At 47.4% G+C, this 26247-nt stretch overlaps 1 protein-coding gene across 1 annotated transcript in view; it reads left to right on the top strand.

Moving 5' to 3' along the window:
• The first annotated feature begins 13693 nt into the window (after window positions 1–13693).
• The window catches only part of c1qtnf4 (C1q and TNF related 4), a 51277-nt gene continuing 38723 nt past the window's right edge, over window positions 13694–26247 (top strand). The window contains exon 1 of the mRNA XM_085358025.1: window positions 13694–13763. Coding sequence (XP_085214151.1) covers window positions 13694–13763 — 70 coding nt within the window. The remainder of the gene's footprint in view (window positions 13764–26247) is intronic.

Here is a 26247-nt window from a genome sequence, read left to right on the forward strand (position 1 = left end):
CTAGGTCATGGTAATTTTACTCTCTCTGTCTCCATTGTAGAGATTGAAAAGGCTTCCTTGATGTTAGAAAAAATTACCATTGAAAGCGGGTAATTTATTTGTTTACTTTCCATCAGACTTTAAAACAAACATGAAAAGTGATTTACATTAATATTGTGCCTTCTGGAAAAGCTGCAGGAAGCTCGTGCTGTTTGTTCTGATGAAAAAAAGAAAAGCTCACATTATACAACTTACCTTGTCTATATTGGAGCATGCGTCTGTGTGTCTGGGGCTTTTTGACCCTCAGCCCCTGTGGGACGTGGTCATTGAGGGAGGGGCTCTCCACTGGATGCTGCATGTGGGTACTTGTTGGTTCAGTGGCACGTGGCTGCATGTTGTGGCGTTGTCAGGAGGGGGGGCTCTGCCGATGTTTGGGGGTCTGAAGCCATGGGACCTGTTCTTGGCTCGTACCAGGGTGGCCAGCCTCTAGCAGGGTAGCAGCCCATTGCCTCTGGTAAGTCCTTTAGCTTAGCTCCTGCCCTGCAGAAGCCTATCGTAAAAAGAAGAATTCATGGCGTACAAAAAAATATAATTTTTTTGTTTATTTTGTAGTGTACTCAACCTCAGTGAGAAAATCTACATCTTGCAGCTATTTTCTTTGTTTTTTTAACCATTCAGCCATAAAAGACTGATGGGGTTTTCTCATCACCTGATCGATGGGCAGTGTTAAATACCCCAATTCTTTGATCTTTGGGCTGAAGGAAGAACAACACTCGGTGTATAAATGACAAAAGCATTACAAAATTCCGGACGGGAGATGTGCATAGAGAGGGTCACAGCAGATCTGTCATGATCCTGGGTCCTTTTGACCCAGCGTTTTGTGTTTTCTCTTCGCGATTTTGGTTCTGTTCTCTAATTGGTGTTTACCCTGTTTCCCCCCCGTGTGTTCCTGTTTTATTGTGAAGGTCTGCGTCTTATGTGAGTGTTTTCAGTTTGCCTCCCTGGTCTCGTCATGTTAATCACTCCCAGCTGTGTCTCCCACCTGTGTGTAATCTCCCTGTGTTCTGAGTGTATTTAAGTTGTATTTTCTGTCTCAGTAATCGCTGATTCGTCTGTGTTGTTTCCCCTCGGTCTCCCTGCGTCTTCCCGTATGTATTTCCCCGGACCTCCCTGCATCCTCGTTTCTGGTTTGTGTTATTAGTTTTACCCAGTTTAGGTTTTCCTGTTTCATGGTACCCACACCATTGCTGTTTGTATTTTCGGTTGTCAAATAAACACTCATCTGCACCAGAGCTGCCGCATTTTGGGTCCTATTTCATATTCCACACGGCTTGCCCCGGCAAACCGTGACAGGACGAACCAGCCACCATGGACCCAGCGGCAGTAAATCCGTCCGAGGAGCTCCAGGACGACATTACGTACAATGTGGAGATTCTCCTCGGGCTATGGCTAGAGAACCCTCCAGAGGAGCTCCGTCGTGCCGTGGAAAGTCGGCTACAACGGCTCTTTTCTGGCCTGCCATGGCTTCTGCAGTCGCTCCCTCCGACCATGCAGGCTTTTCTCCGGCTCACACCTCACCTCCTCTCAGCCACTCCTACCTCGCTGCCCGACTCGCCGGATGTGATCTTGCCCGGCCCGTCGGAGCCGTCTGCGGGGAGGAGACGCCAATCGCGCCGCAAGCGCGCCACCCCACAGCCGGACGTTCGGGCTTCTAAATCGCCGGCTGTGGTGAGTGAGGACTCTTTTTCATTTTCGGACTGCATGACCGTTCATTCAGGGGCTATGTTCTGTGCAGCATATGATATTGTGAACAGCATATCACCAGCTCAGTTAGCTCCCCCGCAGCCACTCCCAGCTCAGTTAGCTCCCCCGCAGCCACTCCCAGCTCAGTCTCCAGTGTCACTTTCAGCTCAGTCTCCAGTGTCACTTTCAGCTCAGTCTCCAGTGCCACCCTCAGTTCAGTCTCCAGTGCCACCCTCAGTTCAGTCTCCAGTGCCACCCTCAGTTCAGTCTCCAGTGCCGCCTGTAGCGCAGGCCCCAGTAGCTCCAGTGCCACCTTCAGTTCAGTCTCCAGTGCCGCCTGTAGCGCAGGCCCCAGTAGCTCCAGTGCCGCCTGTAGCGCAGGCCCCAGTAGCTCCAGAGCCCCCGCTACCCGTAGCCCGGCTCCAGTATCCCCGGTTTCACTCATTCACTCCATGCAGGGAGAAAGTCTAATTTCACCTCAAGGTGCTTTTCATGGTTCAGCCGCCATTGGCACAGTTTGCCGCTCCAGGGCTTCCCCAGAGGCTAGGTCTCAGTCCCCGGCTGATTCTGGACCCCTGAAGTCTATGCAGCCACCTGAGAACTGCACCATGTCAGCGTTGCCTGGGCAGAGCCAGTGCTCAGTGCATCGCCAGTTGCCTTCGTGTTTGCCAGAGGACTCCATGACTGCTGGCTTAATGGTGACTTCTGCTGGAGGGTCCGTAGGACCACTCCGGCCTTCGTCTCTAGTCTCCGCTGGAGGGTCCGAGGGACCGCTCCGGCCTTCGTCTCCTGCCTCCGCTGGAGGGTCCGAGGGGCCCGTTCAGCCTCCTGCCTCCGCTGGAGGGTCCGAGGGGCCCGTTCAGCCTCCTGCCTCCGCTGGAGGGTCCGAGGGGCCCGTTCAGCCTCCTGCCTCCGCTGGAGGGTCCGAGGGGCCTGTTCAGCCCGTCCAGCCGCCTGCTGTAGCTCCATCATCATCCTCGCCTGCTGCAGCTCCAGGGCCTTCAGCCTCGCCTGCTGCAGCTCCAGGGCCTTCAGCCTCGCCTGGCCCAGCCTCCGTGTCTTCAGCCTCGCCTGGCCCAGCCTCCGTGTCTTCAGCCTCGCCTGGCCCAGCCGCAGAGCCTTCAGCCTCGCCTGGTCCAGCCGCAGAGCCTTCAGCCTCGCCTGGTCCAGCCTCCGCCTCTTCATCCTCGCCTGGCCCAGCCTCCGCCTGTGCTTCGCCTGGCCCAGCTTCTGCCTGTGCTTCGCCTGGCCCAGCTTCAACCTGTGCTTCGCCTGGTCCAGCTTCAGCCTGTGCTTCGCCTGGTCCAGCTTCAGCCTGTGCTTCGCCTGGTCCGGATCGCCATCGCCTGAGTCGCCGCTGTTGCCGTCCGCACGGTCGACCCTCGGAACTGCTCCGTCGTCTCCCTCGTCGCCGCCGTTGCCTTCCGGCCCCCCGACCGCCATCGCCTGAGTGGCCGTCGTTGCCTTCCGCACGGCCGGCCCCCCGACCGCCATCGCCTGAGTGGCCGCCGTTGCCTTCCGCACGGCCGGCCCCCGGACCGCCATCGCCTGAGTGGCCGCCGTTGCCGTCCGCACGGCCGGCCCCCCGAACTGTGTCCACGTCGCCGCCGTTGCCGTCCGCACAGTCGGCCCCCCGAACTGTTTGGACTCCTGTGCTGTCGGCCCCCTGGCCGGCCCCCTGAACTGTTTGGACTCCTGTGCTGTCGGCCCCCTGGACTCTTCTATTTTGGACTCTGTTTTTCCTTTGTTCTGGTGTGCTTCGTTTCTTTTGGGTTTGGGCTCGTTTTTTGTTTTTGTCTTTTGGCCTTCTGGTGCTCCGGTTTTGTTTTGCTTCGAGCCCTCCTTCCTGGGCCCCCACCGCCCACCCTGGTCGGGTTGTTTTCTGTTTTTTCTGGCTGTTTTGTTTCTTGTTGGGCTGTCTGGAGCCTGCCTTTGAGGGGGGGGTACTGTCATGATCCTGGGTCCTTTTGACCCAGCGTTTTGTGTTTTCTCTTCGCAATTTTGGTTCTGTTCTCTAATTGGTGTTTACCCTGTTTTCCCCCCGTGTGTTCCTGTTTTATTGTGAAGGTCTGTGTCTTATGTGAGTGTTTTCAGTTTGCCTCCCTGGTCTCGTCATGTTAATCACTCCCAGCTGTGTCTCCCACCTGTGTGTAATCTCCCTGTGTTCTGAGTGTATTTAAGTTGTATTTTCTGTCTCAGTAATCGCTGGTTCGTCTGTGTTGTTTCCCCTCGGTCTCCCTGCGTCTTCCCGTATGTATTTCCCCGGACCTCCCTGCATCCTCGTTTCTGGTTTGTGTTATTAGTTTTACCCAGTTTAGGTTTTCCTGTTTCATGGTACCCACACCATTGCTGTTTGTATTTTCGGTTGTCAAATAAACACTCATCTGCACCAGAGCTGCCGCATTTTGGGTCCTATTTCATATTCCACACGGCTTGCCCCGGCAAACCGTGACAAAATCTGGACGTGTCTCACAGTTACACAGACTAATAGCTTCTCTCCCGCTAAACAAATACAGGCCATTTACCATTTATACCTCAGCAGGATAATGCATCATAAAACAGTGTAATGATTTCGTAATCTTTAATAGTGATGGTAAATTTCATTTTTACTGAATCGAGTTTTAATGAGTCACTCACCAAAGTGAATCGGCTTTTTTGAGTCATTTGATTCACTGAGTCAGTTGACCAGAGAGTGCAAAAAATGTACATTTTCACTCAAACTTAATTTGTTTCTGTTTTCATGTAAATCCTACTGCTAAGATGAATGATTCTTAAAAAAAAAACAACTATTTTATAGAGCAAAAAAGAGCAAAAACATTTCTAAAATTAAACAATTTCGTATCAAAATTGCTTAATAAATATTTATTTTGTTTATTTTTATTTTATTAGCATTTTCCTTAAATGTGTTAAATATATATTTTCTCATCTAAATGTCTACTGAGCTGTGAGCCAGGGGGCGGTAATGCACCTTAACATTGGTTGCCAACCAAGAAGAAGAAGAAGCTGTGAGCCAGGAGGGAGGGGGTGAGTGAGTGAGTGTTCCCTTTCAGTCGATTCACTCGGTACAACACATAAGTATGGGATATCACGCCCTCGCTTGTCCTGGCTGAAGAAACCTTTAATCACACCTTTAAGGCAGATGACGTGTGATGACACGTGCACGGCCCCGCCTGCATTCATAGCCGCTGTCATCACAGTCATCCCTCGGTTCTTACGCTCTTCACCTCGCTGAGAACACCTCTGCTGAGTTGGGCTAGCTAGCTGCTGCTAGTTAGCTCCATTGTCTGCCAACTTGAACTTAGCTTAACTGCCCCTGTTGGTGTTAGCCTCCACCGCGCAGTTGGTGTGTAGGCTGCCTGCGGAGCGCTAATTTCAAGTTTCCCCGTGCAGCGTTTTGCTTTGTGTTTTGGAATGGACTCCAAACCGAAGCGAGCAAAGCAGAAATCTTCTCTTCGCCCCTGTCCTCAGGGATGCGGTTTGTCTTTGCACGACAGCGACCAGCACGATGCCTGTCCTGTCTGCCTGGGGATCGTCCACGCTAGGAGAGCGTTGACGATGATGACGTAGTGGACATCGGCCTGGACATCCATGGTTTGTCGGAGGATGAGCAGGAGAGCTCATTGTCGGCCCAATGTACCGCTGCTGCTGCGCCGGTCGGCCACGGTGACACCTCTCTTTTCTCCCTGTTTCATCGTGCTGCTGAGAAGCTGCAGGTGGACTGGCCCTCTCCTCCGCCAGCTCAGCCATGTGGTGAATTGAGAAAAGGATCCAAGATGCAGGCACTGACTGGGGTGCGAGTGAATGTTTATTTGCAGAGGTGATAAGCTGACAAAAATAGGAGGAGCAGAGCAGGGAGTAAACCAATCTAAACTGGGGAAAACTAAAGAACTCAACTTAAACCAAACACGCACGGGAGGAGGAACAAAATACACAATGAAAGATGGCGGAGAGACGCAGACTGAACACCGGGTTACACAGAATGATGCAGAGTCCAAAAAGGCCCAGACGGACAAGTTCAGGGGGCCGACCCGGAGGCCGACAGCGCCAGAGGCCAAAACAGTTCAGTTCCGGGGGCCGACCGTGTGAAAGGCAGCGGCAGTGGGGCAGGTCCAGAGGCCAGCCACGCAGTAGGCAGTGGCATGGAAACAGTTCTGGGGCCGACCGTGCGGACGGCAACAGCGGCATAAAAGCAGTTCTGGGGGCCGACCGTGCGGACGGCAACAGCGGCATGAAAGCAGTTCTGGGGGCCGACCGTGCGGACGGCAACAGCGGCATGAAAGCAGTTCTGGGGGCTGACCGTGCGGACGGCAACAGCGGCATGAAAGCAGTTCTGGGGGCCGACCGTGCTCACGACAGTGGTGGCAACAATGCAAGTCCGGAGGCCGGCCACGGTGGCGAAGATGCCCAACATGCGGCCTGGCAGATGACCGACGATGTTGAGGCGGCAGCTGGGGACCAGAAGGCTGCGTGGCCCCCCAGTACCAGGTGAGAAGGAGGCTGGACCAGACGAGGCAGAAGCAGAGGCTGGACCAGACGAGGCTGGACCAGACGAGGCAGAAGCCGAAGCTGAACCAGGCGGCGTGGGTGAAGCTGAAGCTGGACAAGGCGACGGCTGGACCAGGCGGAGGCGAAGCCGAAGCTGAACCAGGCGGCGTGGGTGAAGCTGAAGCTGGACAAGGCGACGGCGTGGGTGAAGCTGAAGCTGGACCAGGCGACGGCGTGGGTGAAGCTGAAGCTGGAGCTGGCGACGGCGTGGGTGAGGCTGAAGCTGGACCAGGCGACGGCGTGGGTGAAGCTGAAGCTGGACCAGGCGACGGCGTGGGTGAAGCTGAAGCCGGACCAGGCAAAGCTGAGGCAGAGGCTGGACCAAACAACTTAAACCAAACAAAATACACAATGAAAGATGGCGGAGAGACGCAGACTGAACACCGGGTTACACAGAATGATGCAGACGGACATGGAGTTAAACAGACGACACGACAGAGAGCACAGGAAAACACAGGGCTTAAATACACGGGGAGGAATCACGGAATGGGCCAAAGGAGGGAGACACAGCTGGGAGCAATTAGGCTAACGAGACAGGGGAGCGGTAAAACTGAACACACTGACATGAAACATGAACTTTCAGAATAAAACAGGAAACTAACAGACACAGAGAACCAGACAGGACACTGAACTTGACAGGCAGACTCATGAGCAGACACAATAACACCATGGACAGACAGAGGGAACACAGAGAAGTGGGAGCAGGCAGGCAAAGAACAGAAACCTAACAAATGGCAAAATCACAACAGAATACACACTCGGAATGAACAAAAGCATAAGGAAACACAAAACACTGAGTCCTCAGACTCAGGACCATGACAGTCGCGGTTCGCGGGGTTTTTCCTCCCACCGGAGCCTGCAACGGCCAAAAACTGCCTTCCCATGTTCCCAGACTTTCTCTGCGAGCTAACAGCATCATGGGACAAACCTCTGTCTACCCGCGTCACTATGGACAGTACATGGAATTGGACGGCGCCGAGGGGGCTGGCCTAGCTAACCCACCCCCTATGGAGCCGTCTCTGGCTGCTTATCTGGCCCCGTCCCATAACCATGGTGTCGGCGGCCCCGCAACTCCGCAACTCTGCCTGCTTCGCAGCTGGAGAAGATTTATCGAGCTCAGGCCGGCACTGCTCGCGCCATGAGCTCTGTCACCATGCTCCAGACGTACCAGGCAATGTGCCTGGCGGAGGTCGGATCGCTGGTTCTTGATGACAGCCCGCTGGCACCTCTTACCTTAACGAGGTCAGAGTCGCCACAGATTACATCCTCTGTGCGTCTCGCTGTGCAGCGCTCTCCCTGGGCAGAGGGATGACTTCGACAGTAGTGGCGCAGAGGCACCTGTGGCTAACCCTCTCTGACGTCCCGGATAGGGACAGGGTGGTATATCTAGACGCACCAGTGTCTGCAGCTGGGTTATTCGGACATTCACTTGAAGCCATTCAGGCTAGATTCGATCTGAGGAAGAAGCAGACGGAAGCTCTGCGCAACATCATCCCCAGACGTCAGCCCAAGCCCACAGCTAGCTCTCACAGGCCCGCCGCTCCTCTGCCGACTGGCAAGAGACCGGCGCCCACTGCTGAAGTGGGTGTTCCGCCAGCGAGAGCACATCCTCCGGCCCGAGCTCCACGCCAGTCGGCCTGGAGCAAAGGCCCACCCTCGGGACCCGACGCCCAGGAGGAAGAAGCCTCAGCCCTCCTAGCTGTGGTTTCGAGTGGAGAGGGGGTCCAGCAGCAGGGAGACGCTGTTTTTACCCCTCTGTTGCCGCACAAGAGGTGCCGCTTAAGTTCTGTTCAGGTTGTCAGCCCCAGAAGGCGCTGCACTTTCCTAACACTGTCTCCCAAGCAGAAAACCCCTGCACACAAAATGCCTCATGCCTGTTCAGGTGTGTTAAATGTTCAGGTGACCACATCGAGTGTTCCCGCTGTTTTTCATTGTTGTGCCCCAGAAAAGGTGCCTCCAACAAAATGTATAAATGTACATTTTACAATTTTACAATCAATAAAGAGTGTTGTTTATTCTCAAACAATCACAAATGCTCAGCGTGCAGGCAGAATGAGCCAGTTCAGGCAGGTGATGCAGTCCCCTGCAGACACACTGGGGGGCGACAACGCCCCGCCGACGGTGCTGCAGGTCAGCTGGCTGGCTGCTCACTTCCCTCCGTGGCATGCTTGCGCCCCCTCTCCGTGCGTGCTGTGAACCATTGCCATGGGTTACCGGTTGCAGTTCCGGGTCAAGCCGCCTTGTTTCCAAAGAGTCGTAAACACAACTTTCAACACCGAGGCGGCCATGATAGGAAACAAAGGCGCTATTGCAGAAAAGAGCAATACGAGTGGTCCCCGTTCGGAGACAGACAAAGGTTGGCTTCTGCCAAGTCTTGCATGCCATTCCATCCTGACAGGTAGGTGTGAAAGCGATAGAGGTTCCACAGAAGACTGTCTTCCAGAGCTCAAGTTCGTCATTACTGGGGTCGGAGCTTGGGTTCTCTGGCCATGTATCAGGACTGTTGAGCAGAAAGGGGGGTCCATTAGACCACCAATTAGGCACTTTGAGCTCGGCCAGAGCCTTCCCTCTTGTCAGGTCATCCGCTGGGTTACTCTCTGAGTCTATGTAGCGCCAGGTACAGTGTTCCGTCAACTCCTGTATCTCAGCTACCCTGGCTCCTACAAAAACCTTGTTGCGGCAGGACTGTGAGCTCAACCAAGTGAGAACAGTGGTCGAATCAGACCACAGGACTGTTCTTTCAATCGCTGAGGTGAGTTCCCTATTCAGGGTACTGGCCAGCTGCGCTGCCAGCAAAGCTTCGCAGAGCTCGAGGCGGGGAATAGAGAGAGCTTGTTTGGGGGCTACACAGGATCGAGCTAGGATGAAGGTGAAAGGAACTTGCCCATCCTGTTCTACAGTCCTCATATAAGACACCTCTCCATAAGCTTTCTCAGAAGCATCTGCCAAAATGTGCACCTCACGGATGGCCCCCTTTGAGTTAGCACTGGCAGGAACATAGGCACGTGGGAAGGTAAGGTGAGGTAAAAACTGAAGTTCCGCCTCCCAGTCAGACAAAGCTTGCAGGAGGGTGGAGGGGAGATTCGAGTCGTCCCAACCATGCTTCTTATCCCATAGCTGCCTGAGGAGGAGCTTGGCCTGAGTGGTGAAGGGTAACAGATAGCCCAAAGGGTCGTACTATGAGGCTAGGACTCTATAGATGTTTCTGAGGGTTGGCATCTCATAGGACACGGGCATGTGCTTATACCCCAAGGAGTCGGTATTCCAGTCCAAGCTGAGCCCGAGCGTGGTCTCTAGCGGGTTGGATTTGTCCTCATCTAGCCACAGATCCAGACTCTGTGATCTAGCTTCTGGAGGCAAATGGCTCAGGACACTTGGATCATTACAAGCCCACTGACGTAGCTCAAAGCCGATTTCAGCAACTCTCTTAGCCAATCCACCAGATCTCTAGCTTCTTCCGGTGAGCGTAGTGTAATAAGCTACTTTTCTGACACAGTAATTAGATAAGTATTTTAACAATATTGACTAAGTAATTAGTAATTAGTAATTAATTACTTTTTTAAAGTAACTTACCCAACACTGCACCATAGTGATGGAAATTTATAAGGCTGCTATTTCTTTGTGTCAAGCTGATCTTACTGAAAGAAAAGCTCCATATAGTCTTACTTCGTCTACTTTGTTTTTCTTTCAAAAAACATGCAGACTGCTACGATGCTGTCTGTACTGTTGTTTGACCACTTTACAAAGGTAAATAAAATGCATAAAGAAATGCACCTCAGTTTATTTCAGATTTCCATAACAAGGTTGGTCGCAAAAGTAAGACCCCCATGGATGATTGGATCTTGAGTCAAAGATGGAAAGTGAATGATCATTCTGGAAAAATGCACTAACAGCCCCTACCTTGCAAAGATAAGGGACAAAGAGAGATGACCTTTTGGATCCCACACAGCCTCCACTGGGGTCTTCGGGATTGAATCACATTGTCCTCCATTGTGATTGGGGCCATGGGCTTGTTTCGTTACTTCACACTAAAGCAACTAGCTTGTCACAATGTCACTCTAAGCCAGTGGTTCCCAAACTTTTTTTGCTAGGCCCCCCTTTGTTCGTCCCCCGCGCACAAACACATCCTCCAACCACACACACCTATTTTGCTCCATTGCGGTTTATTTCACACCTCAAACATTTAGTAAACAATTAAGCAAATACAAGTAATCTGCAATAAATTACAGGTAGTAATAAAATAAACTACTAACTCTGTTACGCTACGTCCACACCTACACGGGTGATTTTGAAAACGCAGCTGTTTCGTCCACACGTAAACGGCGTTTCGAATCACCGAAAACTGAGATTTTTTTAAAACTCCTTTTTTGCGTTTCCGTGTGGACGAGGAATACAGAGTTCAACACGCAACGTCAAAGGTAAGTGCCTTTTTTCACGTCAGCTGTGCGCCACGTTATTGTTTACATGAGATGAATTGCAGAATGGCAGATAGACACAAAATACTGTTAATCTGACTATCTGCAGGTTTTACACACTTACATACACACACGCAGTTACTGTCCCTCCATTTAGAAAGGCAGATGCTCACGGTGTAATTATTTTACCTGTAGTTATTTTTTTCCTGTGTAATAATATTCAACACTGCTATCAATACATTTTTCCAAAAATGCCTCTCTGTGCAAAATGGGTTCAAAAACATAAACAACTGTGGGATACTGTTTGTCCATGTTTTGAACCAAGGGAACAAATCGTGGCAGGATCAGCCTGATGTTATTTGTATCCCGCTGTAACTTTACTGTATAAAGAGCTAATATCTCCAAAATGTCAGGAGTAGTTAGTCATTACAACAAGTGTTTGTGAACTAAAAATCAAGAATGTGGGATACTGTTTGTCCGTGATTTGAACAGCCCAGCACGTGCTCCTGACTAAGGGAAAACCAATTATGCAGGGGAGAGCTACCTTGGCACTTGTGCAGGTGAAGCCAAAGGGAAGATATGCTTCACCATATTTTCTAGTCTTTGGCTTAGAATGAAGTTGGTTTGGAAACATATTCAGCGATGCGTCATCTCCTGTTTTGCGTTTGTGTAGGTGCCCCGTGCTAGCAGTGTCCAAGCCTTTTTTCATACCACGCCCCCCTGCAATGGCTCTGCCCCCCCCCCCCCAAGGGGCGGGCCCCACACTTTGGGAAGGTCTGCTCTAAGCTTACTCACAAGATCGGCTGCCTTGAAGGCAAAAGGCTGTTACCCTTCTTCTAATTTTAGCTTCTGTCAGACCACAAGCTGGTCTCTGAGTCCAATCAAGGATCCTGAGCTTGGAAGCAGTGGGCAGCCATAGACATCATAGTTACAGTATTAATTGGTTATGGTTTTAGAAGCGTGGTTGGAGACATTCGAGGCTGTCTCAGTAACACAAGCCTCTCTAATGTTTCAAACAGTCAGACAAGATGAAAAAGAAGGCCTTTTCTGTCATGGTCCCTGTGCTCCGCTGGTCAATCCTCTATTGGGCAGGGCCGGCCCGTGGCATAGGCCGTATAGGCAAATGCTAAGGGCGCTGTCCATCAGGGGGCGCCACGCCAGTGCCACAAATGTTGGGAAAAAAAAAAAAAAGTTGGTACTATTATTTCTAAATACAAAAAATAATCCCACGTTAATTAAAATGCAAAGTAAAGCTTATTTAATAGAAATATTATTTGTTACAACATTACACTACACTGCTGATGTAGGGGGGCGCCACCTAAAATCTTGCCTAGGGCGCCAGATTGGTTAGGGCCGTTTCTGCTATTGGGCAATATGTTTGTGGTTTGTTTGCTCTCTCGCTCTCGCTCTCTCTCTCTCTCACTCTCTCTCTCTCTCGCCACGGCGATGCTCACTGCGGGCTCCCGCTGCTGGCCCACACACCTGCTCATCACCACACCGGCCGCTGATCCCAGCTGATTACTGCACTACTTAGATGGCGAGTCTGCACTAGTCTTCGCTGGATCGTTGAGCTATCAGTGTCAGTTAGACTTGTGTTTCTGCTAACCTGTACTTTGAGAATTTCTTATAATTATCCTTCTAACCCGACGTTTTGTGTGTAGATCGTTTTTGGAACCCGATGCGGAGAGGAGTGATTGAGGGGGAACGTTTTTGTACAGAAAGTATGGAACACCCTTCTCCCAACCCTGATTCCCAAGGACCCTGGCGACCCGGACCCGTTTCCCCTGCACGTTGTATATAGCCACTTGGTGTATGTGTTCACTGTAAATAAACGCACTGTCCTTCGCTTAAAGGAAAACCCTGGCCTGTGCCTGAGTCTCTTTCGGAAACCTTATCATTTTCAAACAGTTCTAGACCTCAAAAAACCCCAAAGACTCAATGAAGACAACAATATGGTGAGCTGACACCAGTTCTTGAAAAGCACAAACAAACTGGAGCTTATTTATTCAGTTGTTTGCTAACACCACAGTCTTTCTAGTTTTTCTGCGGTTATGTGTGAAAAGTTACAAGAATTTCAGAAACGCTCTGTCAGTGTCATCCTGAGCTTTGGTCCATTCACACTCATTTACCTTCAAAGTGGGTTGCATGTGTACTGCCTGACATTAGATCTGCGTGGCCTCAATGCCCACTCTTTTAGTTCTATATACGCGTATTGGCCAGTTTGCCGAGAAGCGTCCAGGAAGATGGAGAGCAACAGAGCACGGCAGCCTGCCAAAGGCTGACCGAGAAAAGCGAAAGCACAGGAGGGATTTAGTCAAGTGCTCATTTAAATATGAGTGAGCAACAGACTGTGGAATTTGAATGAGATTATAAAGGGAGACGGGTAGGATGAATTTCAATTTGAGAGCATTACACGTATTCTCTGTGTGTCTCTTCATCCCACTACCCCCGCGCCTTACCCACCATCCTCCCAGAGGTGAGAAAATAACTCCCAACAAAGAAGCGGGAGGGAGGAAGTTGGCAGCGCTGTCGCCAAATAGCGAAGCCCAACGGTTGTTATGGCACGGAGACTCCTCCCCTCCCATTATCTGTGAACATACACACAAACACGCACACACCAGAAAACACAGGTGGGAACACATACACACGCACGCACACACACACAGACTAGGATCTAGGTTAACAGAGCATCATATCCGAGTGCATCTCTCCAGCACTGCAGTGGTACGCATTGCACCTCATCTAAAAGCTCTTTATCAAATTATAGCCTCCAATAGCAATATAGCCGTAGAATATATACATATATATGTACAAAGACAACATGAGCAGCAGCAGGTTGATGGAAGGCACTGAAGTAGGGAGAAAAAGACAGATGGAGAAAACACAGTGAGTTACAGGGAAAAAAGAGCAAAAAGGGAAAGCCGGGAGGGTGGGAGAGCAGACTGCGAGAGAGAGAGAGAGAGAGAGAGAGAGAGAGAGAGTGAGGGGGGGAGGTTTATCCAGCAGCGCTGATGAGACAGAAGTTTCAGCTCTGTGCGTTGTACACGGCCAGGACAGAAGAGACCTTCCGCATACATACAGGTGAGACAGCTCACTTCTTCTTCCCCTCTGAAGCACGGCTTGTAGCCTTTGTGCATGCTGAAACGTAATGCAGACATTCAGGTGCAACAGAGAATGCTAGGAACTTGGTGCTGGGAGCGCAGCCTAAGTTGTGAGTGTGCTGGCATTCATCGAGCGCATCACTCGGGGTTCAGCAGATGTCCCGAGAGACAAACAAGACAACCAGTCCAGAATGTGCTCTGATTTTTCTGATAAGTAATTTCCCAGATGAGCTCAAAAAGCAAGGGGCAGCGTAAGTGTTGGTGTGATGTTAATGGATGCTTTAAGTGTTGCTTGCTGTGTAAGTGCTGGGAGAAAAGAGCTATACTGCCTTCAGTGCGCATTCAGCAGTCATGCCGCGTCTGAGCAGCATGCATTATTTATCTGCACTGATCTCCAGAAACAGTGACACCTCACAAAAGCAGAGGGTGTAATGCATATAATGTCTATATAATGTCACATGTGGCAGCTGGGCTGATATAATGCACTGTGGGAATGCGGCAGAGATACAGGAGAGCAGAAGGAGGCTGTGAATTAGGCTGAGGAGATGAGATCTCTCTTATCTTAAGATGGGTTTTCTGCACAAAGGCGGTTGACTCCTTTTGTCTGCAGATACAATATCTTAATCCGCATCAGTGTAACATACGGCTGCGGCGGGCTACAGATTGATCCTCGTGCTCAGTGTGTGTGCAGATTACACATTTGTCAGGGACATATGCTGGTGTTATTTACAGCATCTGTGTGTGTGTGTGTGTGTGTGTGCCTGCATCCAGCTGCTTCTGCCTTCTTTTATTGAGGAGCTCTTGATGTCGTGAGAGCAAACAAAGAAACCTAGAGTTATGAGATATAAAAATATACACACTGCCAGCGCAATAAATTGACAAGTAAAGAATTGTCTCAACCAAACACAGCCCGGAGGGAGGGAGCATCAAGCGGTTGAGGAAAGTTTCAAGCTTGTTGCTTTGCAGTAGATTGCAGCTGTAAATGGTGTCGTTTTACCTGTTGTACGGTTTTACCATACAGGCAGAGCCTTCAGTTTTCAGGCCCCTCTTCTCTGGAACCAGTTTCCTGTTTGGATTCAGGAGACAGACACTATCTCTACTTTTAAGATTATTCATTACTAAGATTATTCTCTCACCCCAGCATGTCACAGCAGATGGCCCCGCCCCTCCGTGAGCCTGGTTCTGCCGGAGGTTTCTTCCTGTTAAAAGGGAGTTTTTCCTTCCCACTGTTGCCAAAGTGCTTGCTCATAGGGGGTCATATGATTGTTGGGTTTTTCTCTGTATTTAGTTTTGTAGGATCTACCTTACCATATAAAGCGCCTTGAGACGACTGTTGTTGTGATTTGGTGCTATATAAATAAAATAAAATTGAATTGCTGTATTAAGTCGACCATCCTTTTGACATCATACACTCTATGCAGACGATAGATGTAGCCACATGACATTACGCACTGGTTTGTGGACTTTTTGCTTTTTGGCTGCTGCTTTATCTGTGTCATGATCATGAAACACAAAAGCATGTGTTTCTTAGGATGCTTAACAAAGAAGTAAAACCAGCAGCTTAACAAGTTCTTTGGCTTAAGCAACCAAGTTTTATTCAAGTGAGCCCTTTTTTTCATAATAAATACGAGCCTGTAGCATTTAGTGACAATAGCATATGAAGACTGTAGCTTGAGGCGACTGCATTTACGTACTTCTGAGGATGATGTTTGGGGTTTTAACAGACAGACTGAGATTAAAATAGTTGCAGCTACACAACCCTAAAGCTTCTGTAAATAACATTTAATCTTCTGCATTCCTGCACCAAACAGTCAGCCTGTCTTGTTCATTTGTGCTGACGACCTTGGATTGGAAATCAACTTGTTGCATGCAATATTGTTGCATATTCAACACTAACAGCGTGGTTTGTATGAGTGTGTGAGAGCGAAAAGGCCGGTAACCCCTCTCAAATATTCAAAAAGAAAAAGCTCGAATGCTTGAAAAACAGGGCAAAGATTTATTCAAGTTGAAGCCATGCTGTTCTCAGTCAGTCTCCTTTTTGTCATGCTTTAATTCTCATTTAGAAAGGGCTCACTCTGCTGCTCACTGCTCCAACTGTGACAGGTGCAGCTTTTCCCAAAGGAATGCCTTCTGATGGGAGCTTTAAAAAAAATCTATATCAATGCATTCTTTTTTTCTGGATTTCTCCTGACACATGAAGGGTATAGGAAAGAAAAACAGTGGTCCATCTTTTCATTGACCACATCTACACATAGTTCAGGCGTTCAGTGTTAAAAGGCACTGAAGGCATAAAGAGCCGATCACTACAGATCCAGATCCATCATGATGTTACTGAGGTGTGACTCACTTTAAAAAGAAAACAGCAGAAATGCAGTTTACTTGTACTCGTGCTAGAGAGTTTTCTTTGTTTTCTTTGTATTACTGTGGGGTCTTTACTTTACACCTTGAGAGAACTGTTGTTGTGATTTAGCATTAGATTGATAAATTGAAGTCAATCATTTGCAGAAAAATACTGTATTTATCAAAGCCAACATAAATTATACTTTTTTTGTTGTCCTTTAATCATAGTTTAAAATCTCATAATCACATATAATTTAATATTAATCACACAATTACTGAGCAGTAAGCATCACTATTTTTATCCTTGGAAAATAAAAACACTTAGATGAACCAGAGATCACAAAAATAGATAATGAGATACTTTCTGTGTTTTTGTGCTTAATGGTATTTAACTAAGACACCTGAGTGATGTATGAGCAACTAATTATGTGAGCAACCTTCTCCAAGTCATCTGGGGTAGCAGTGTTTGATCTTTGAAACATCACAGCAAACACAACATTTCAGTTTGGAAATAGTTTGTGCAAATCCAAGCTCAACCACGAGACATTGCTTTTTTTTATTTGTCATGAATTGAAGAGAACAGCTTTGGGGGACATTAAGGCCACCGTCACAAAGAGACCAGCTGGCAACCTGCTGTCAGCTTGTCAAGAATGAGGGAGGTTGCTTGGTGTCACTAGGTGAAATCAGTCACAAAGAAGTATTTGCCACTGTATTGAAAACCTCATTGTAATTGCTGTGGTTGCTAGCAGATTAGTATGGTCACGTGTAATTTATGAGAGAGTTGCCAACACGTGCAAACACTTGTTAACGATTTGGTAAGCAGCAGTGAAACGGGAAACAGAGACCAACCATCTGTAAAGAAAACACCTTTGAAAAGTGGTGGTTTCAACAGAAAGGCACACATTTTATTTTGAAGGTGAACGCTCTCCATTCCTGATTTAGATTTTTCAAATTTCACTACTTGTCTGTGGTTATTTGGCAATTTGCAGACAACTTGTCATCTTCTATACAAACTACAGGCAACCACAGCAATCCAAGGAGTCACGAGTCCCCTGTGTTATTGAGGCTTACCAGGCTATAGTGTGACATTACGGCTGCCAGCACCTTCCAAATAAAACTGAATGTGGAATATTTGCAAGAGCCACTTCAGTCACTGATTGCCCATCTGTAAGCACCAACCAGAATACTCAAAGCAGGTGGAGATCTGTTTGTTCAGAGCTTGCCAATCTTGAAAGCACAACATGCATCCCACGCAGGAAAAAGTAACTACTAAGCCAATTACACGAGATTTTGACCAACAGCAGGTGAGCATGTTGTGGAACAGTGGAAGTGTGAATGCAAAGCATGATGTGAGAAGCACACAAGGAAAAAAGAGAGAAGCACTCTGATTATTTTAAATCTCACACCTTTGGATCAGTGCAAGTTACAAATAAATCCCAAAATAAGCCCCAAGAAGAGGAAAGTGACAGTACTGCAGCAGAGGATGTCTTTGAGTTGTACCACGTCATCATCTGACAATCCCTCTGTTGCTGCACTAATCTGTCTCCAGCAACATCCTGACGATATCTCACACACACACACACACACACACACACACACACACACACACACACACACACACAGTTCACTCCACCCTGAACCCTTTCATACTTTCCCCGAAGCACAGTCCCCACCCCGAATGGAAAACAATCCATCTGTGGATTCTTCTGTTGTGATTATACAGGTTCACAATGCTTCAATGCTTTTGTTTCCTCACTTTCTCAGGCCATGGAAAAAGACTTTCGGACTGCCTCGAAGAGATTCTAGCAAACCATCAGGCAATTCAGGAGGGGAAAGCGGTGCTTTACCTGCACTGTGTATAGTGCGGGTGGAGTGCTGCTGACTTCGACTGAGAAAATTGTCAGGCGGTGGAAGGAAGGAATACACACCTCTATTGCGTGGAGATCAGGGGCAGTACCCCTGGATTGGCAGACCAGGGTGGTGGTTCCCATCTTTAAGAAAGGGGACCCGGTGTGTGTTCCAACTACAGGGGAATCACACTCCTCAGCCTCCCTGGGAAAGACTATGCCGGGGTGCTGGAAAGGAGAGTTTGTCTGCTAGTCGAAACCTCGGATTCAGGAGGAACAATGCGGTCTTCGTCCTGGTCGTGGAACACTGGATCAGCTCTTTATCCTCTCGAGGATACTTGAGGGGACATGGCCCAACCAGTCTACATGTGTTTTGTGGACTTGGAGAAGGCATTCGATCGTGTCCCTTGGGGTGTCCTGTCGGGGGTGCTCCAGGAGTATGGGGTGACTGGCCCATTGCTACGGGCCATTCAGTCCTTATACAACCGTTCCATAGCCGGCAATAAGTCGAACTTGTTCCTGGTGGGTCAGCCAGGGCAGCCCTTTATCACAGATTCTGTTCATAATTTGTATGGACAGAATTTCAAGGCGTAGCCAAGTGGCAGAAGGCTTTCACTTTGGTGGTCTCAGGATATCATCTCTGCTTTTCGCAGATGATGTGGTTCTGTTGGCTTCATCAGGTGATGGCCTCCAGCTCGCCTTGAATAGTTCGCAGCCGAGTGTGACGCAGCTGGAAATGAGAATCAGCACCTCCAAATCTGAGGCCATGGTCTTCAGGCGGAAAAGAGTGTAGTGCCCACTCCGGGTCAGGGACGAGACCCTGCCCCAAGTGAAGGAGTTTAAGTATCTCTGGGTCTTGTTTGCGAGTGATGGGAGAAGGGAGCGGGAGATCGACAGACGGATTGGTGCGGCGGCCACAGTGATGCGGATGCTGTACCGGTCTGTTGTGTTGAAGAGAGAGCTGAGAGTAAAAGCGAAGCTTTCAGTTGACCAGTCGATCTACGTCCCTACCCTCACCTATGGTCACGAGCTGTGGGTAGTGACCAAAAGAACGAGATCGCGAATAAAAGCGGCAGAAATGGGCTTCCTCCGATGGGTGGCCGGCCTCTCCCTTGGAGATAGGGTGAGAAGTTTGCCCATCCGGGAGGGGCTCAGAGTAGAGCTGCTGCTCCTCCACATCGAAAGGAGCCAGTTGAGGTGGTTCGGGCATCTGACAAGGAGGCCTCCAGGTATGTCCCACCATGAGGAGGCCCCGGGGCAGACCCAGGACATGCTGGAGAGATTACACCTCTCGGCTGGCCTGGGAACGCCTTGGTGTCCCCCCGGATAAGCTGGAGGAGTTTGCTGAGGAGACGGAGGTCTGGGCTTCTCTGCTTTGGCTGCTGCCCCCGCGACCCGGCCCCGGATAAGCGGAAGAAAATGAAAGAAAGTATACTTTATTGATCCCCATGGGGAAAGTCCTCTCTGCATTTAACCCATTCACTCAGTGAAGCAGTGGGCAGCCATTGGGCACCCGGGGAGCAGTGTGTAGGGATGGTACTTTGCTCAGGGGTACCTCAGGGTAGCCGTTCAGTGGATTCGAACCACCAACCTTCCGATCATGGGGCCACCACTACCTACTGAGCTATCCCTGCCGCAGTGGATGGATAGATGGATGGGTGAAATAAGTTATCCCACACAGAACAGTGTGCATGCTGTCAAATGCAAGCTGTCTTTAGAACAACTTTCAGTCCAGTTTCCAGAAATTCAACAGTCAGCACAAGTAAACATGACTCACTGCATTGTGTTTGTTTATGACCATCAAGCATTACACAGTGAGCTACCAACGTACAATCATGCAGTAAATGATGGGATGGGAATGACGGGATGGGAATGACGGGAGTGAAAACTGGGTAAAGAGACACTGGTGCTGGTGCAGGTGTAGAGTCAGAAGGGTAAAACAAATAAACAGCAAGGACAGAAGCTGTAAATGGACTGGTTCTTAAGCAGAACTTTCCTCTCTGGTTAAGCACTCAAAGTGCTTCATTCAACTTGTCTTAGTCACATTCATACAAGCGCTTTTTTCCAACATCTAAGTGCTTTCTGTCTAACACTCACACACTCCAGTGAATGCATCAGGGGCAGCTCAGGGTTCAGAGTTTTGGTGAAGCATGCAGACTGAAGCAGCCAGGGATCAAAATACCAACCACCCAATTAGCAGATGACCTGCTGTGACCCTCAGCCACCCCAAACTGTGGTATGAGAAGAAGATTGATGCCCATCTACAAACTTTGTCAAACAGAAGTTCACAGACCAAATTTAGCACCACTTACTACAGGATAAAAACAAACTAGCAGCCACTGCTGGTTTTTACAGTGGCTCTTTAGGGACAGCACAGCTGCTCTTTCAGCTGGTGCGCCTCTTTTAGCCAACTGAAATATCTTTGTTCAAAATTTTAAAAATCTTAAGGAGACTTTTATTATCGCAACTCAGAAATACCAGGAAGGATATAGTCTGGGGTAAAAATAATTGTTTTCACAAGCAGAACAACTCATCTCTGTGCAGGTTGCCAAGAGATGAGTGGAAAAATTGAGTCACTAATCCAACTTAAGGTGGAAATAGGTGAGAGCATGGGCTGGTGCTAAATATAGTAAGCCCAGATGATTAATACTACTGACTTTGGATTCTTCGTCCATGAGGTTGAATTTCAATGTCACAAAGTTTACACAGCAGAATGAAGTGTGATCTCTTTATTGACCCGTGTTGTGGTATATAACCAAAGTGGTAGCTAAACGTGATGTGGACACCAAACTGACTGGACAAACACGACTCAGGATCAGCAGGTTCATCGCTTTCAGCGTGTTTAGAATTTAGTTCAAGAAATGCTTGCATAATCAATTCAATTCAATTTTATTTACACAGCACCAAATCAGAACAACAGTCACCTCAAGGCACTTTATATTGTAAGGTAGACCCTACAATAACACATGCAGAGAAAAACCCAACAATCATATGACCCCCTATGAGCAAGCACTTTGGCAACAGTGGGAAGGAAAAACTCCCTTTTAACAGGAAGAAACCTCTGGCAGAACCAGGCTCAGGGAGGGCGGGGCCATCTGCTGTGACTGCTGCAAGCTCACTAAGCCGCTAGCAAGTCTCTGGACTCTTCTGCTGCTTTCATTGTCCTTCAGTACACAGATGCATTTTCAGTTTGTAGAGAGGATGTGATCAGTCAGCACCGTGGATGTTTGATACACTCACTATTTAAGATACCATGGATTACACACCTCCGTTTATGATAGAAAGGGAACTGGATCAAAATCAAATAAGCATGACAAAGTTGGATATTTCTTAAGCATTAAACAAACGGACCAAAAATAAGTGGGTGGAGATTTCTAACTATATGCTTAGAAGTTCTTTGATTCTGAAGATGTGTCCTGCTAGTCTTAGATCATTAAACCCGTCCTGGTGGGCTGGAAACATCCTCCTGTGCTAATTATTCACCTTCCTCACAAGACCATAACAGCTGACCACAAATTGCAGGATAGTTTGCGACGGGAAGTTTGTTGGTGTTTAAATCTTACTGAAATCTAAACCAGCTCCTTACCTGACTACCATCTGTTTCTTCAACCCCTGTAATCGCACATATAATGGGCCGAGGCAGCAGTCAGCTCACTCCCACTGCTGCTTCACTTGTACCTCGTATGTCACTGATGAATCGAACCTCGCCATGTTTTCTGGCAAGAAACTAGGCTGCTGCCACAGCTGATATTCTCCTTGCTTTCTCTCTCTATTCCTTCTCTCTTTCTGTTTCTTTAGCAGGTGAATTGACAGGATTGAGAGAGCAGTGTTTCTGCTTTGGGTTTTCTTTGTACTCAGACACTGGCAGGAAAAAGAAGACACTTACAGGATGGATTAGAGTTCATAGAAATTGATCTCTTCTGTTGTTTGCTAGGGCTGACAAGCTTGGCTTACACCTCCAACTCTTTTTTTCTCTTTCATATTGGATCTGTCAGTTCTCTCTCTTTGTCTTTCCATCTTTCTTTCCATCCCTGCCATGCATCCCATCCCCAGGCTGGTCCGTGTGTCTACAGTTGAGCAGGCAGCTGACAGCTTGGTGACAAGTGCTGAGGAAGGGAGGAGGAAAAGCAGTGAAGGGAAGGAGGGAGGGAGAAGGATTAATGAGAGGGACAGAAGCAGCAGAGGTCTGCCACTGCACCTCCAGATAACAACCCCCCAATTCTCTTTGATATGAGGCCCAGGTCGCCAGGCTGCTCCATCAGGCTGCTCCATCAGTTTGTATTTTTGAGGAAGGGTTGGGCTCTTATTATACCTTCCTCCCTTTATTTTCTTTGTGCATTTTAAAAGGGAGGAAAAGAGGAACCAGTGTAGGGTGGTGCCAAACCTCCGAAGAATAAAAAGCCAAAAGTAGAACTGAAAAAAACACCTTTGGGAAAGGACAAGAGGAAAGAAACTGGTTATCCACCCAAAGCACGTTCCCCCTGCTGTGCTGATAAATACAGGATGGTGTACAAGAGGAACTGCATGATGTCTCAGCAGTGAGAGGTTGGCAAATACAACATGGGAAATGTCTAAACAACTCGACTACTAAATCAAAACTTTAATACAACAGATACAGACACACTGAGACTTGATATATATATTTGGCAATTACACTCCGATGATCCATCATGGGAGAACTGAATCCCAGCACTGATAGGCTTTAGGACACCTCCCCGGAGTCTGAGGCTTAGATGGAGCTATGACTGAGGTATCTGTGAGTTCGAGATGGGGGGAACGAATGAGTCTGAAAGGGACAATAATGGACACTTAAACCAAACAACGGGAGGCTCATTGGGTCAAAGAAGGTAGAAGGAAGATGATAGGACAAGAGTAATGATGTCAGACAACGTGAGAATTGATATATAAACATGTTTCTACACATGATATAGAAACATGTATAAATCATAGGTTTTAAAAGATGGATGTAACTTCTGGTTCTAAGAAGATTTAGGTACCTTAATCTTAATCTTTAGGAACCTATTCCTAATTAATACCTTAATCCTACAGTCCTTCCAGTGACCAGCAGGGGCAGCTCCTCATCCCAATCCTCTTGATGCAAAAAGAGTCTGATTGTATAGAAGTCTATGGGGAAGCGTCTCTAATGCTAACTTATCTATGACTTCAGTCAAGATTTTAATTGTGAGTTTGTGGTCTCTGTTCTTAGTTTCAAGTCTCATTTAATATGATATGATGTTCATTTTGTAATTTTTCCTCATTTATAATAATAAATTAAACACTAAACATGGAGTGATTTGGAGTGTGGCTATCTTCTGATTGATAAGTACCTCACTAATCAAATTAATGAGTGTTGTCATTCTGGCTACATCCATCTTTTCTATTCAGTCTGGGGTATAAATACATTCACATTCATTGTTTGTTTGTTTTTTCAAAGCTTTAATTTAAGCATATGTTTTTACTGCTCTGGGATTTATGCTCCCTCACTGGTCAGGAGCTGAGCTGTATGCACAGGGCAGTTTTCAGATGGGGGGGAGCAATGAAAGGACCTGTTGAAACAAACAGACCTTGTGATGAAACACTTTGCATATTCCTGCAGAAAACAAAATCCACCAATAGGCTTTATTTTTTATGTAAATAGCAAAGAACCTAATCCAGCCCTCCAGCTTTTCACTTTCATATAAACTTTACATGGATTTCCATAATACTGCTGTAGATAACGATGTGAAAACAAGGCACACATAAATCCCAATGAACCCGACCCTCTGACGTCGTAATGCCCCTCATGATCAGGGCTCTTGTGTGTGTCCTGCCCTTTGGCAGCATACTCTGTTTAAAGTTGAAGACATTTACTGTAGCACCAAAATATAATATCAAGTACCTCATTTACACTTAATTCAAATCTAACATGGCAGTGAACTGTGCCACATGTTTGGTAGAGCAGCAGATAATGTTAAGCTCTGAGTCATTCTTAGATAATCTGCCGTAGCTCCTCAGATAAAACATTACATTACAATAAAGATGTGCACACATCACCCAGAGGTTAAGCTGCAGGGATACAGATTTAATCAATGGGACTTTTCCTAACTGGTAATAAATTAATTTTGTAAGTCAAAATATTTACAATGAATTACCCAGTCCCAGTACACTCCCTTATTTAGATTTGTATGTACTGATGGTGGACGTGATGTTTGTTTGTTACATGAAAGCTCCAGATAACATTGCCAACTATTGTGCTCATGCTTGGATTCACATTTGATTACAATTTGATTAAAATGTATATCTTAAGAGAATTTTGGAGCAACAGAAATTGCTCAAGTCATGTAAACTTGCACTATTTTATAATCTGCTACTAGAAGATTACGGCATGTCAGCTGAATGGAGCTGGTAGCTTTCAGTGTTTGAATGCAGATAATGCTTTAATAAGACAAGTCTTATTAAAGTCCATCTCCTTCTCTTAGCTGATGAAGGGACCAAAACAAAACTTTACACTTGTGCTAAATAACGACCCTAGACATCTTCTCAGAATGTGTTTAAGGACAATGAAATCCAGAGACATATTTGAATCCTTCATTTTACACTTTGTCAGATAGCTGTTGCAATAACTGTTTTAGTTAAAAAGCAGAAAGTCCTGCTTCTCAGCCTGGTTTAGAAGACAGAGTGAATTAGAAGCATTACAAATCTATAAAGGTGACTTTGAGGGCAACAGAAGGTTTTTTAGCTCAGACTCGGGTGTTACCTGTCATCATCCTGTCCAAGAGCTTCAGACTCATCTGGGATTTTGTCTGCACACTTCTGATTATACGACCTGTGTAACGCAGACATCAGTGGGGATGCTAAAAACAATCTTCTACAGTAGAAATCTTTGATCCAGTCCCACAGGGCATAATCATTCAGGATCACCCCGTGACTCTTATTTCTTCTCCTGGGGCTGCTCCTTGTGATAATGGACATAATCATAACACTAGACTGAACACTTTGATGTCCATCCTCAGTCCCAGTCTACATTTTGATATTGACTTCTAGTCAGAGGTGTGAACTTTCCTATCCACCCTCCCTCAGAAGCCTGTGCTTTGATTTTGCCCTCCCAGCAGGTAGAGCCGAGGGAGGCGGCTTCACAACATCAGTCGCAGCCTGCTGCCTTCATGGGAAACAGAGCAGACAGTATTGGTCATTATGGAGGCCTTTATGTGCTTTTCACAGAGTATAAGGGCGAGCACGGGCATGCATGTGCAAAATTATTATCATCAAGCTAACTGGAGGACGTACAGGGTAAGATGGGCGTTGAGTGTTCTTTGGTGGAACAAAAAAAGAACCAGGTAACATGTATACTGGTTTTTATGCTTTTTCAGAGCAGGAATGTTACTGGGACTTAATATGTACGTCCTGTACTGTGGATAACTCTATTGACCTTCATATCAACCCGTGGTAAAATCTGATGATGACAGGTACTGTGGATAAACTACTGCACATTTCTGTGTAAAATGCAAGTTAAAAAGTAGAATGCATCAGTTCTGTTTGTCCCGATTTAAAATGTGATGTGTTGCTTTTTGGTTCAAACTGTAAATAGAAACAATGCAGTAATTGTTTTGTTTTTTTTTTGTTTTTTTTGTTTTTTGTTTTTTTGTCCCGTTTGGATCTTTAGCCATCAGAATTGTTGTCTTAAGGCCAAGAAAGATGCCAAGCGGATTTATTTTACCAAGTGGATCATCATGGCCTTGCCATATTGGTCCATTTGATTGACCTTTATTATAATTATGAATTTATTTTATTTTCAGTTGCTACAAACGGGACAGACATGACTGGGGGATAGGACAGGGAGAAAGAATGAAAGAAAGAGAGGGAGAGAAAGAAAGAAAACCAGAGGGGAGAAGAGACGGTGAGAAAGGGGGGAAGAAAGAAAGAAAAACAAACAAACAAACAAACAAAACACCTGGGTCACCTGTATGGAGAAAAAAAACAGAGAAAGCAAACAAAGAGCAACATAATAAAAAAAACGGCACCATCACAATAAACTAGCTAGCAGTAGATATCAGTAGATACTAAATAATAAACGATATTGTGCAGCACGCAAGATAGACAGCGCACAATGTGCTTTGAGGCAGCAGCCAAGAAAGGTGTAGTCTGCGTCTGTGAATACCCGTGTGTACACCTGTGTGCATACCTGTGTGGATCAGCATGCTTGCATTCCAAAGGTTTCTCCATGTAATGATCTGCTAGAGAGTGTGGGGGGGCCACAGCCCCGTCCTCCAGGGTATGAAGCAGGTATGGAGGAGATCG

Source organism: Diplotaxodon limnothrissa, linkage group LG1 (assembly GCF_057381915.1).
Source record: "Diplotaxodon limnothrissa isolate DT_005_m linkage group LG1, D_limnothrissa_male_GT1.1, whole genome shotgun sequence".
Taxonomy (NCBI): domain Eukaryota; kingdom Metazoa; phylum Chordata; class Actinopteri; order Cichliformes; family Cichlidae; genus Diplotaxodon; species Diplotaxodon limnothrissa.